The sequence below is a fragment of the Solea solea genome, chromosome 19 (assembly GCF_958295425.1).
Source record: "Solea solea chromosome 19, fSolSol10.1, whole genome shotgun sequence".
NCBI classification, from domain to species: domain Eukaryota; kingdom Metazoa; phylum Chordata; class Actinopteri; order Pleuronectiformes; family Soleidae; genus Solea; species Solea solea.
The window spans coordinates 9,215,006-9,229,959 of record NC_081152.1 but is presented as its reverse complement, the minus strand read 5'-3'; the positions used below and the strand labels follow the sequence as shown (position 1 = coordinate 9,229,959).

Genomic DNA, 14,954 nt, shown 5'->3' with positions numbered 1-14,954 from the left:
TTATAAGGGAATCAAGACACACTATAGAGGACTATAATCCCCTGCATGGCAAAATTGTATGTACCGAAAAAATCTGTACTACAAGCACAGCAGAAGTTTTGCGGTTATACTCAGGTTCTTGCGTGCAAACACAAAGAGCATTAGTCATGACTGTGTGTTCTGGGAATTGCCCGGCCCCCTCAGCAGGATCACAGATGGTGGCTCGACTGAAATGCTGGATAATCACTCTAAGCAAGGGAAAAAAAAAATAATAATAGATAGGGTCTGAAATGAAATGGAAGAATAAACTGTCATCACTGGCAGCAAACGGGCAGTATGGTGGCCCATCATGTCGCAGACCTCCTCACCCTATTGGCCTTTTGTGATCTGCCTGGGGGATAAAATCCTCTTTCCCAGCCATTGTTGTGATCCAAGAGAGCTCAACGCATTGGTCCACAGGGTCACTGACAGAAGAACTCTTTTATTTAGGTCCAGCTACAATGAGCAGGATTGTTTACAGCCATAACGAGAGGAAACCCTCAGATGAATACTTTAAGGGCATCACGGTTACCGTAATTACCACGGGAACCAACAAAACATTAATGATCTGTACATCAATACCATACTGCTCCTTTAACAACATCCAATATCATGTCACTAATTTGAACCTTATCTTTAAATCTCATGTATTAAATGTTGCGATGTGTGTCACCGCTAGGATCTCACCTTCTCTTGGTATTGCCTGCGTGACGAGTCCAGGGATTGGATTAAAGCTGTTGCGTGGCCCACAAACATGGCGTAGCACGTGGCGCCCACGATCATACTGAGCATGGTGATCCACAGGTCTGACATGCTGACGGGTGCTCGGGCTCCATACCCAATGCAAAGCATGTGGCTCATAGCTTTGAAGAGGGCGTACGAGTACTGCTTACCCCAGGAAACGTTCTGTAATGATGGAGACAGGGAGGAAGGGAGGTGATGGGGAGACAGAGAGGGGGTGGGGGGAGTTACTGCAGGGCAAGACAGAGAGTGAAGCTCTCCAGCGGGCACAATGGAAAGACAGACTTTCCTTTGATGGATCACTGAACCTCTACCAAACATTCTGCCAACACTCGTCATGCCTCACAGCCTAATGCCCTCACAGAGTGACTGAACTTTCTACCTTTCACTTTTTTTCCCCGTTCCTTCTTCATTCATCAGCCTTTCTGTACATCATGTTATTTTCCCCCACTGGCTGCAGCTACCTGGCTTTATTCTTTTTCCCAGTTGCAAAAAGGTGAAGTACATGTTTGCAAGGGTTTAAAAAATACCCAAAATTGCATTATTCACAACCTGATAGAATAGAATAAGTCTTTATTGTCCACCAGGGTGGAACATTTTCTTTGGCTCACCAGCACAGTAAACACACGACAGTAAGATAAAAACATTTTCCACAATGCCTCATCCATCACAGCAAGCGACGCATAGAAATGAGGAGCTGGACTATTTTCTCTCTCGTGCAGTCACACCAGCAAGCGTCTGCGAAGTTTCTGTTCGGGCCCTTGTTTGGTTTGGAACCTTGGTACTCTCAGTACCGCGTTCACGCCAGTTCACAACCAGATGTCATGAGTGGCAGGCGTAAGTGAGTATGAGCAAGTGTACTTTGTTTCCTAAGCCTGTTGCACACTGTCCTTTCTTTCATAGTTGTTTGAAAGTCTCATATTTGGTGTTACATTAACCACAGAGTTACCTATTGTGTTTTTCCACCAGAATCCTAAACAGATCGTTATAAATACATTGAAAGGGAATATTCTTCAAGCAAAGTGGTTTCTGGATTGTTCGACTGAGCCTTAACCCAATCCCTCTTAATGTCAAAACTAATTGGGCCATTGCTTAAAGCAATTTTTGTAACTTTCCAAAAATGGACAATCTGACAAGGAACCCACTTCTCCCAGTGATTGGATGTAGGAGATGTGAATGTCCCCCTCAACCTCATTTTTATTTATCTGACATTAAAACTCTGACAGTTTTTTGTAATGTTTCCATCACCATGAACGCCCTCGGGTACAGATTGTCCAAATGGGTGACGTTATACCCTATTTCAATGTGAATTTGCGTCTCACTGTTGAGACTTCTCTCTCCTTTTTGACCACTGTATGAACACAGACATCAGATGCTGTCACATTGAATACGTTTGTTTTAAGCACATCCCGGCCTTAAAGCAAAATTTTTGGATTATTTAAACTTTTTGGAAAAAATCACTTCCTACAGATGGCTAACTTTGACGCACGTGCCTTAGAAGAAAATCTGTGTACAGGAGTCAGAAAAGGCTTTAGCCTCATTAATACAGTGGATGTGACATGCATGTGAAAGAGCGCTTTTTCCTCAGGGACGTGCAAATCCCAGCAACAGCTCTGCAGTATACTGGCCTTCTAGCTATAGTCAAGTTGCTGACACCTCCAACGGCTTCACATCCTGTGAACATAAAGTGCTGAGGGAGCGCTTTCAAGGGAATACCTACCTCACCCCAAATAGAATAGCTAATAAAAGAAATGAAATTGAAATGTACTTGCCTTTCTAGCTTTCTTATTTGCGTACATCATTTCACCATTCACTGCTGTCTCCATTTTGACATACCAGTTTGTGTTGACTCCACACTTTTCATCTCCCAGAATTTTATAAATGAGGAACTAGAGAGCTAATCATTTAGTTTGGATTAGCGGACAATTTTAATGTCCATTCTGAGTAGCTGCTTCTTCGGTGACCTTTTTTTTTTTCCTCCCCAACACCTTTAAGCTTTAATAACACTATGTAAACACAAATGCCAAGTCTGATTTGTTTGCTTTTGTCATTTTAGATCTTTCAAGCATACAGATAAACATGGTTAAAACAAAAAAAAATTAGCACAACGAAATTAAAAGTGCAGGTTTCACTGAACAATCTGTTTACCCACTCAGGATAAAGGAACTTATTCTCCACATCTCTGGAACACATGGCACATGGCGAGGTCAGGAACCTTAACTGTCCTTCTACATTCGTACATGTAGCATGTGTGGTTTGAGACAGTGGGCGAGCGATTGCTTACTGAGCAATACTGCAGAATGCTACTGTTGTTATCTGTATGCATGAACAAGCAGAGAAACACAGTGGAGCTTATAGATCCTATCAGGTATATGAGAGTGAGTCATCTTTGCTATTTGTCCTTGTATGTGTCCTGTGCACTGAAAGCAGTCGTCTGCACTGCTTTTTCAACAAAGTCGCTCTGGCTCAGACAGGAACTATTCTGCTGTTGTTCAGTCAGTGAAATATTTGTTAAATGGCTCTATATTCTGACTGCAATCACTGACAACGCATTCATGAGGTGATGCCAACAGCAACTATTATACGTACATGTATGTTCTAAATGCAGTTCTAATGGTTTTTGCCAAGACATGCCAGAGAGAAGTGAAAATGTACAAATACCAGACCAAACCAATGAATTATATCTCATAAAATAAAGTATAGCTACAAACATTTTCCATATAAAAAGCATATCAGGGTTAAGAATAATGAAACAAGTGTTGATTTGCTTGTTAGCTTTACTCAGTTTTTCTCACTTTTATTTTTGTAAACAAGTTGTTTTTCCTCAGTAAGTGACTAACGAGGCCCAAACACGCGCTTGCATCCCCGCCCCCCCCAGGAAGTTGTAAAGAAATGTCACATTGATAGTGAGAGTCATTGCAGAGACGTTTGCGTTTCTGTAATTAGGCCGAGTCGTTTCACTGTGTGCTTGTACATAATCACATCGTGCCTCCAATCGATGACTCACAGTGACTGTGACCCAGAGGTGTTGGTTGTTGACGAGTAAGTCTGCGACCAACTGGATGTGGTGCTTGGCTGCAGAGAGCACAGTTTGACCCCTTGACAACAAAAAAACGCTTGCAGGGCAAAACTCTGAAATGTCTCCGAGTTCACATTCGTACTCCCACGTTCACTGATTCAGTAGCTGTGTTTGTTTCACTGCAATTTAAAGTGGTGAGAGCCACAAAGTCACCTTACGTATTTATTAACTTTTCTACCATGAACGTCGCCGTCTTGTTAGTCATGTGAGGCACTAATACTCAATACGTGAGTTTGTTGAGGTCATTGGTGAACTTGGTTTCTGGATTAGAACGGCCTAAACTTCAGCATGAAAGCAACCATTATGGTCGGAAATTGGACAATAAACTGAGAAAGGTCCATCAAAGTTCTTTCAGAGGAAAATCTTGATTGTAGAAATGCACTTGCCTTACTGAAAACTATTATTAAACCCTTCTATTACCATCAAGGACTCTCAAAAGGCCGGGGTAATTGATACACCCAACAAAACAAACAGTTTTAACCACCTGAAGGTAATTTGCATCAAATAACTAACCAAGCAGGGTTAAAACAAAAAGGTATTTTACCAAAAGTAAAATCACATCCATGTCAACAAAAGTGATACTGAATTTACATCAAACTAGCTCATTCCTTTGTTAAAAGACAAAGAAGAGAGGGGGGGAAAGAAGGTCAATTATTTATTTGCTCTGTTGCGAGCCAGGCTTTTTGGAAGTGACATATTTGGGATTTAGAAAGAACGGCATGGGACAGTAGTGGGGGATCCTGGGATAAAAGCAGATGGAAAGGGCAGTTATGCATGGTTAGCCAGGCATTTCATTTTCCTTGTGACGTTAATCCTCAGGAGGCCGCTGCTCAGATGTCGGCCTCTTAATACGAGCAGGGACAGAAACAACAAGCGCTCCCAAAAAGCTCCGACACACACAAATCATTACACTGTATCTGCAGACAAAGCAACAACCCGACAACCTCTCACCCGAACCAACACAGTGACAGCAGGCATTATCTTCTCTAGTGATTAAGTAAATGCCGGCCCTAAAGAGTAGGAAGCTACTCTCATGCCATTAGTCAAGGAGATAAGAGTCCTACATGCTGTACTGCACCACTCAGCAGTATCTGCAGCCCTTGTTGGCCCCCGCTCTTCATCTCACAGCTGGAGACAAAAAGTACAAAGCCAACAACAGGAAAAGGAACAGAGATTATAACGTAACACAATCTGAACAAATATCGTATATGAAAACGACTGTAGTCTTCCAGTTTCAAAGGTGAAAGTAGGACGGAGGATGCATTTAGCCTCCAGGGTTAGAAATGGAATGGATCTGAATTGAATACCATGAGGAAAATGAGCCCAGCCCTCACTTTATTTAAATCAGTGAACATTTTCCTGTGAGGTTTTTCCTGAAAATTTTGTGAATTATGTTTTCAATTACAGGAAACTACTACATTAAAAAAGCATGGTACATATGAGTGGACAGCAATGTGATTAGGTGCCTGGTTGCAGGTGATGTCTTTGTGACAAACTGACACAGCATCGGTCAAACTGGGATGATTGTTCACTTCGCAACCTGGAAACTAACTAACTAACTAAACTCCATTTTCATATGTGGTTTACAAATCTGAACTTAGAGTCATCCGTCTTTAGCCAGCAGCTAAAAAGTAAGACGTAACCCTCGCCAGACAGTTGCTCTCCTGACAGGCCAAGATAATTACATTAGGCATGAATAGAAAATGACGTTTCTTATTGAGGTGATTAGCTCGTGAAGTCCAGTGCACTGTGATTGCGTGAGAGGTGGAATCCCGTGTGTAGGACAAGCTTTTCACTTTGAATTTACCAGACCGCGGTCAAGCATTTCCACAATTTGTTAATTCATCCACATCACACTCAGTCACACTGGTAGCCGTCAAAGTACTGCTTATGTCTTCATGGTTTTACCTCCAACGTGTCTAATGCGGAGTTTGAAAGAACGATTACTTTCTTTTTCTTAAATGAACGGTGTAGCTTGAGGAAGGAAGTCTACACACTTTGTAACGTGTTTGAGAAACTTTCTCCAGCTTCCTTTGTATTTGGAGGTGCCATTGTGAACTGCATTTCCCCATTTAATTACATGGAAAATCTTCATATTCACCGAGTGTGAGTCCCCCTTGTGACAAAGTCACCCCAATTATGTAAGGATTCTCTCTATAGTATTTTTTATTATTATAGCAAGTCTGTATTGTAAAATGGCTGAAACTAATTATTCAAAGTACAAATATTCCTTTGACTAACATTTGAAAAATACCAATACTTCAGCATAATCACAACTTTCACTTCTTCCACAGCAGCTTACAAGTCTGTCACATTCTCCTTCTTATATGCAAATATGTATCTGAGCAATAAGTAATTACATGTTAATATGAATCGAGAGCAATATTCATCAAAGGGAAGTTGGGGGAAAAAAAAAATGAATAAAAATCAGCCGACCCATTTTTTCTGTATACAATTAGTCAGTACTAATTATGATACTGAACATTATAAATTTAATGACTGCACTATCTGATTCAAGGAATAACACAGGCAGCTCTCGTTACCTCATAATAAAGATGAGGATGGGATACAGTTTTGTCATTTTTAGGGACGCTGGCATTAGCACCGCCAATCCGATGCCTCTCAGCAGAGTGCAGTATACAGAAATGTTTGTCTGAGAGAGGGAGATGAAAAGGCACAAGTCGTCCTCGGGGCCAGCATTTACAATCTGCACACACTTCTGCACTATCTCAGAACTCGGAGAGGAGACACTGGCTCTGACTGCACACACCAACTCGCGGAAAGAGAGGGAGGAGGAAAGACAGACAGAAAAAAATCTCACCTGGAAACAACTCAAATAAAACAATTATCAGTGTGGAGAGATCGCCAGCTTTGATTTAAAAGTGCAGTGTGTAACTGGAGGTTTTTGTTGCTTTTGGCGTCATTATTCTGCCTCTCCGTTTGGTCTTTGTGAACAGAATCTGTATGCTGCATCCGTCTACTGAAAATGGGCTCTGTCAAGAAAAAGTATCAGTGCAAGAGCAGACAGGGGCGAGAAGCGGTTATCCCATCAAACTGCTGAACTACTGGGCTTTTTTGAGCAGTAGAATTTACTTCTGAAACTTCCAATCTGTTTGCAGCCGTCTTGCTTCGCTGGCACAATGTTGTTGTTGTTGCTTCCATCTGTCTTGCCATAAAACAAATCATGTCCCTGTGCGCCGTGTGGGAATGTTCGCTGGGTGACATGAAAACAAACCCCCACTACACTGAGAAATCATCACGTGGAGCTGGAAAGTTAAATCAGCATTGTGTCAACTCATTTGACCATAAAATAAAGGATGGTATTCATCCAGCAAAAATGCAGCACAATGCTGTTATTTGAACTCACATACATGTAACCTGTACACTGTGTAAAAGTCTGATATGGCTACAGTTGTGTTGGATTGACAACTCACAAGATTTCAATATACATTCTTTGGCTTTTGTTGTCATATCTGGTAGCAACAAAAGGCTAAAAATGGCTACAAAAATATCATCTGTCAAAAGTTGGAACACATTAGCTTAGAGGGATAACTTGACTTGTTTATTCAAAATCAGGCAGTTAAATAAAGCAAAAAATAAATAAAATAACTCCAACTATCCTTGGAGAGGAATTACAATTAAAAACACTTGAACAACATTTTCCTGACGAGTTAATGGTCTCAGTTGCTAGTTTTGGGTCTTCTTTCCCCTGCTTGCCGGTGGCGTCTTTGAACTTCATGAGTTCAGATTCTTATGGGTGACATTACAAGCAGCTGCGACTTGACTCAACTATTATTTTAATTTTGAATATAAAGCATATTTTGACGAGTGTGTTTTACAGTGTTGCTGTAAGCACTGCACTAAAGTACTAAAGAAATCCTCCGCCAAATGAAATGCCAAAACAGAACACCAGATGAGTACACCCACACTCAAACATGCCACATTAATGTTTTTATCTGTAGATATGCTTATTTAGTCACCGCAGATATACAGTCATTCACACGCTCCATCTGAAAGCAGAAGGCTCAAAAACAAGGTCTATTGAGTCAGATCAGTCCTAAAAACCACTGTGTTCAAAAAAAAGGTAATAAACATTTCACATTTTTAGTCCAGTTATATCTAATAACTTCAAATGACGAATGAATCATTGTTTTTTAATATATCACTATAAATGGCTGTTCATTTCAATTCAGACTCAATCTGATACACATTCATTTGTGTATAATTTCTTAAAAATATTATTTTGTATAGTTACATTAAATAAGTCAAATCAATTTTTCCCCCGCGCATGAAGGACATCGCACATGGATTGCGTCTGCCAAAAAAGTGGATTATGGATTAACGTCTAATTTACGAAGAACCACAAAGATAATGTTTCTTTATTTTAATTTCCTCTTCACTGGTAATCAAACTTCAGCTTTAAGTCCTCTGATACATTATTGTGTATGTACTGTAGCCATCAAATCCTGCTTTTCTCTCCCTCTGTTGAACTTGTCGGCTTTCAAAACTGATTAAGAGTTTGACGAGGTAAATCTGCCACTGGTACTGTTGCAAAAAAAACCAGAAAGTCTTTGTCAGGCATAGCAATACGTCCCTTTGTAGCCGGGGCTCAGTTACTGGCTCAGAGACTGTTGTGTGCAGCGGCACTGACACATATAGATAATATCTCAAATACCAAAATAACAAAACAAAAAAGAGAGAAAAGTGTGTAATACTTACAACCATACCGTTTAGGGACACCCAGCAGTCGGGAGGGAAGTCTTGGAGGAGAGGCACCAGATACTGTAGACAGCCATCCCAGTGACACAGAAGCAGCATCATCCCTATCAAATTAAATATTCTTACCACTGCACTAGCGAGGTCATAGGTCATATGGAAAATCTGTCAAAGAGAAAAGGGGGGACAGAGAGAGACTTCAGTTAGGCATCTCCACTGTCATGTGAAATGATTTCTGATCATACATGGAAATGGAAGAAGCAGCGGAATCATTTCATCCGTTACCATGGTGACTAACATCACAGGCAATCACAGAAACATAAATTTACTGACAGACAGATTACACGGTGGTACCTGACGTGAAGAGGAAGAGGGGGTGGATCATAGGGCGGGGCTAGACAACACTAGACAAACACTAGAAAGTAGTTTGTGGTTGTTGAGTTGTGAGAAAAGGACAGGTTGAAATGTCGCTCCCTCAAAGAGAATTCATCATTTTTGTTTTGTTACTTTTGCACGTGCAATGATCTGTGCTCTCATTGGTCAAGGTCACCGATGTGACTTTCTGTCGGGGGAAGTCGTTAGGCGTCCCAGAGTCTTCCATGAGTGCCGTTCACACAATACAGTGCTGAACGATTTCGAATAAATATCTAATCGTGATTATTTTTGACTGAAATGCGATCAGAGGGAATGGTTGTTTTTACATAATTATTCTCATTTTCATTTCATTAATATTAATATATGCAGATCTGTGAGAAACAATCTGTAGAATACGATGTGTACAGGTCTGGACAATATTTAATGTAAACTTTGTAATTTGACACACATTTTAGCTTTATTGAAAATTGCAGTAGGCCATTTTACAATTTTAATCAAATTTGATTATTTGTTCAGCCTTACTATACAGTATAAAACAAACAATAAATAAATAATAAAATAATAAACAGCAGATGCACAGTGGTTTGAATTCAGATGTGTCTATTAAACATCATATGCACTCATTAATTTCACAGACACATTTTGAAGATCACAAATGTACAAAGTCACCTTTGAAGTGGAGGCATGGTGTGTCTGTTGGACAACAGCCAATGTGTGTGTGTGTGTGTGTGTGTGTGGGTTCATCCTCACACTCACAGATGCTGGACTATATGCAACATGGCTTCCTTTATAAAACAAGCAGATCAGTGTAGGAATTCCACAAAGAGCACAGGTTTAATATAGTGCAGAGAGAATGAGGTGAATGAAATGCTGAATGACGAGGTGAGCACAGACCTCTGGAATAATTGGTGTGTTTTTAAATGCCAGGAGCTGTGAGTCTTTTTTTTTTTTCCCCTCATCCAGCCATTAAACCAGAGCAGGACATTTTCAGAATAGGAAAGTCATCAGCAGGATGATTAACCATTATCTGCAATGAAAAACTGTTCCATTCAAAATGGATCTGGGCACTAACTCTCAGTATACGAAGGTCATTACTTCTTTCCAGGTTAGGTGTTCCATAATCCTCCACACAGCAAAGCTGGACTCTCATGCTGAAATAAGGTTAGAAATGAGAACGCTTTGCACAATAAAGCTGAACCATTTGCCAATTTATTTCATGAATGATATCGGGTATTAATGTCTAAGCTTTCAACTTCTTATTTCTTGAAAACCGCCCACTTCACTTATCATAAGTGCAATAATTAGTGGGCTACACCTGTCATAAGGGCAGAAAACGAGAAAGTGTGCACTTTTCGTAAGGTTAGTTTTAAATGATTTAAAGTCCCCTCCGAAAAAAGAAAAATCATTTGCGAGGAGTTGAAATTACAGGGGTGCATTCATGTGCAATCTGTTAAAAGTGCGTAAATGAATAAAAGTAAAACCCGGTCAAAACCCCAGGTGACTCTGTGAATCCACATATTTCCTTTGTGACTATCCTATGACCTTTCAGAATAAACAGGACAGCGACCACACACTGAACCGGAGGGAGAACAAAAGGCTAAGCTGATGCTCAAACCCCTCTATGGATCAAGACATCCACGGGGAGATACAGCGCACTCCTCTCACGGGCTAGGTTAGGATTAGACTTGGTATTAGGTGAGGTTAAGCTTTTAATGGTTAGGCATTTAGTTGCGATGGCTTAGGTTAGGGTAATTATGTCCGAGTGTCCTCACTAAGGGTGTCCAAGAATGTCCATGTGTGTGATTACATGTTTTCATATTTCTCACATGAAATAATTGAAAAGTACAAACACAGAGAGAGTGAACCAACAAAGAAAAGGTAACTTCATATTCCTGGAGGATTAGGTGTGGAAAATAGCAAGTTGGTCCCAGTTTGAACTGAACCAGATTCACACCAGGCAGAAATAGAAATAGAATAGTCTGCGTTTTCCTCCTTCAAATAGCAACACAAGTGAAACACTGGGTTAAAAATAAAGGTATAGGTCTTGCGTGACAATGAGTCAAAATGACAATGTGGATTCCAAGGTTGCAGAGGATTCAGCAACATTTCCAGGGATCGTTTAATAACTTTAACTTTGCTCATGGGCCTCATGTGAACTGTGAGTCAGGCTGAGTCACTGAAGCCAGAGACGGGGAAAAAAAAAAGAAAAGAAAAGTGTAGAAACTAATTAACACAATGTTAATGACATTATTTGTTTGGGTTTGCATGTCCTGGGTGCCAGTTTCAAAGGTCTAGTGCAGTGGCAGCAGGTTGCCACAAGGTAGTGGTCTATTTTTAGAGCTTGTAATTATAGGCACTCCTGGTGTAGTCACAAGACAGAGGATTATAAAGGACAACCTTTGTTGTGACGTACAGTCGGGCTATACTAGAAAGAATTTGTATCTGAGGCGGCATCATTGCCGTGTACCAGTGCAAAAACCGCCCGACTACAAAAATCTAATGAAGTCATCCTAGAATCCAAGTGAACATCTGTTTCCCCACAAGGCATCCCTGAGGTATCGTGCTCAAAAAGGCAAAAATGTCCTTCCAAAGGCAACAGTGGCCTCAGCCTTTGACCTTAACCTCCTAATTAACTACATGAACTATATTTAAGGACTTAATATTATGATATACAGTGATCATCAGAGATTAAGGAAACATGTTAAACTGACAACACAAGGCAAGTTTTCATTTGTGGGCTGCAAAACGTATTCATGGTTTGTTTTGCTATTTTGGAGAGGCTTGCAACACACGCCAGCAGAGAGCGGGTAGCTGCTACAGTATGTGTGAGAAATGCTCAACAGGACCAAACCTAAAAAAGAAATCTCACCGTCCCTGTCGAAAACATCTCGACAAAAGCAGAGGAAAAAACTGGGGTCTGCGGTGAAGGCGCATTATACGGCGGAAAGCAGAGAGGAAGTCGACGACAGGCGTGTCAGCGAGGATACTTTTCACACTGACAGGGGAGCAAAACACTGCTCATGCAGTTTGAAGTGGGATTGCAGAAAGGGGTTTTAAGCCTGTACATTATTGAACATGTTTTAAATGTTGTGCCTTAGTGATAGTTTGGTGGCAGTGCCAGCCTCTTATTAGAATAAGAATGAGTCCTTTTTGCAAATACACACTATTTTGTGATAGTGGATTTGACACACACACACACACAATAGGGGGCACAGGAGCATTTATCTGTGCCCAGAGAGCAGTGTGGGATTGGGTGCCAGGATGCAAGGATTTGAACCGGCTGAGCAATAGCAGCATCATTAAGACGTTTCACTGTGTGCTGCCATGCTGCATTTCTTTGCAGCTCTGTGTACTAATGTGTTGCTCCTTCATCAATGTATTGATTTGGTTTCGGGACTGTGACCACCGTCTTGTGTTAATCCTCCTTCAACAATGTTTTAATGACTCCATCTAGTGACATTACAAATACATATGGAAAGCAAGGCAGTGACATTTAACAGATATTTCAAAAGCAGTAAGCCAAGCTCCCCTACCCCCGACCCGTGTATTGCTTCTGGCTCTATAAGCTCTCAAACTGTGCTACCACAGGAAATACATGTGGGAGGCACCGACACGGAGCATCCACCAATAGTGGCACAAGGTCAAACGCTCATTCTTACACACACACAACTCTCCATGGTAACAATATAGCAGGGGCCCATACACAAACTGTTTAAAAGATGAATGGCAAATTGTAATCAATGTGCCTGTGTGTATCCCCTTAATAATTTAATATGTTGGCGGTCAGTCGGGTCGACAGCTGCCTTTTTCAATCTGATGTGCAGCAAAAAGAGCACGCAGGAGAATTACTCATCATCGAGTGGTGGGCCTTGAACATGCAGTTATTAAGTGTTCTTTATGCGTCTTCAAATTGGACAGGACTGACCTCTGCTTGAGGTTAGTGAAGATTAGGGACTAATTTGTGGGGATTAAATCCACCGCTGGCTATTTCATTGAACAATGACAAAACTGCCTCGTGGAAAATCTGGAACTCTCCCTTCTTAATGTAAATCTCTCTTTGGATCATCTAAAAAAAAAAAAAAATAATCCCTGACATGTGCTGGCAGACAACTAAAAAGGGACATTTCTGAAAATATATTTCCAGCGCTAGAAAAAAAAAAAAAGGAAAGCAACTTGCTGGAAGTAATATTAATTCATGTTACTCTAATGTCCTGTGAAATAATAATAAAAAAAAACATGGCGTAATTCTAGAGCTTCAGGCAGCATCGCGTATGCTCCGACAAGCTAACGAGGCTGTAAATCTGTTCACGGCACAGACGACGCAGGACGCCGAAGTGTCGTGCACGCATTTCAGCTCCATCCAGATCATCATCACTTAGTAAAAAACTGGAAAACTGTCGTTTCCCGGCATTAACAGAAAACCGTGAAGGAGCACAGAGGCAATGAGGCCCAACAGTCACTTGTAGACAGACTTAATTCAAAAGGTAGGTGGTAATCAGTGGGACATTTATGCAGGCAGAAAAAGGTAAAAATCTCCAACTCTTAAGAAATCTTTACTCGGGTCAGTTTGGCGTGCCTGTGTTTAGACTGTGTGGAGAAAGAGAATTTCGAAACCAACAGAGAGAAGGAAATAAGAAATGAATAAAACATCAGGCTCATTCATACCCATAATGACTTAGCGGCCGGTCATAAATACAAAAACACCCCGTATACCCGGCCCTGTCACGCTCTGTGCCTCGCATTCATCTTGTTTATTTGGTCACCGTCCCTGTTGTGTTGTGAGATTACTTTTTTTTTTTAGTAGCCGACTCATTTATGAAATTAAAATCTGACGTTTGACAAACACTCAAGGTTATCCGGAAACACTACGCACAAAAAGACACAAGTTCACCATCAGGCACCAATAATGAGCCACAAAGAACACATTATATGAATATGTGACCTTTTTACAAAATAAAGTCTTACTTTTTCCTCATTCTTCGATTTAACTTTCCTTTGATATTCATTTGTTAAAACCTGGAGTAGAAAACACAAGTTCTGTATCAAACACAACTACACACATTCAGGAATAAGATAAAGGTGTTGTAGAATGTATGGTACTCATGTTCTTCACTGGATTCATCCAAACATTTGTTTAATTGAGTCATCACTTGTGTCAGTCACAAGTTAGAAAGACAAAAAAAAAAGAAAGGAAAAAGAAGCCCAGAGAAGCTCTGTGCTGTGCGAGCTCTGCAGCTCATCGGCTCTGCTCTCCATCATTTCTGTGTCAGTCAGCAGTATTCTCTTGCTCTTCCACTGAGCACATAACACTCCACCGCGAGCTCTGCTCTGCCTTGCCCGCTGTCTCACCCGCTCTGCGTCTATTTTGGTCGTGTGAGCGTGATAACCCCAACGCTTCTGTTCTGCCCTAATCTGCGCTCCACCATTCAGAGCTGCACTCGCACAGGCCGCCTCCTCTGAGGGCAGAATCTCACACAGCCACCGCGAGTGACGTCTAGGAGGTTTTTCTGCACGGAACTCAGATGTGGATCGCGTTTGGAGTGGAACTGTGTAGCTAAAGTGCTCTGGGACTGAAACATTGATGTGAAATGCTATATGGGAACCCTGTACCTTTGCTGTGAGTTTAAAAACACACTAAATCTCCTCTGTGTCCCTATGTGGACGTTATTCTCAAAGGGGATTAATGTGCGCAGTTAAATGTATGCACGCTCGTCTAGAAATTGCTTTCATGGTTTATTAAGTCTTCTCTATATGCAAGGAAAGGCTCAGTACAGAGAACTAAATGGATTTATGGATGAGGGGAAGGTTGACTGTTCTATTGATTTGTACCTGTAACCCGAGCAGTGGTAACAAAATAACAACATCAGCTCAGCTCCAAGAAAACACGCTCACATGACTGACATCTCTCAACATAAGCAGTCGTGTTGTTCACACGGCGACACTTGTGTCACTTCATCAATGCAACCAGAAAAGTGAATGAATGTGGTGCATGTTGTGCAAAAACATGCCACCTGAAACGCTTTTC

General features: G+C 41.1%; 1 protein-coding gene across 1 annotated transcript in view; it reads right to left on the bottom strand.

Annotated features, from left to right (window-relative positions):
- Positions 1–14,954, bottom strand: part of LOC131446171 (potassium/sodium hyperpolarization-activated cyclic nucleotide-gated channel 1) — a 56,185-nt gene that overhangs the window by 23,021 nt on the left and 18,210 nt on the right. Inside the window, exons 3-4 of the mRNA XM_058617240.1 lie at positions 8,558–8,719; positions 706–924 (exon numbers count right to left, since the gene is read on the bottom strand). Coding sequence (XP_058473223.1) covers positions 706–924; positions 8,558–8,719 — 381 coding nt within the window. The remainder of the gene's footprint in view (positions 1–705; positions 925–8,557; positions 8,720–14,954) is intronic.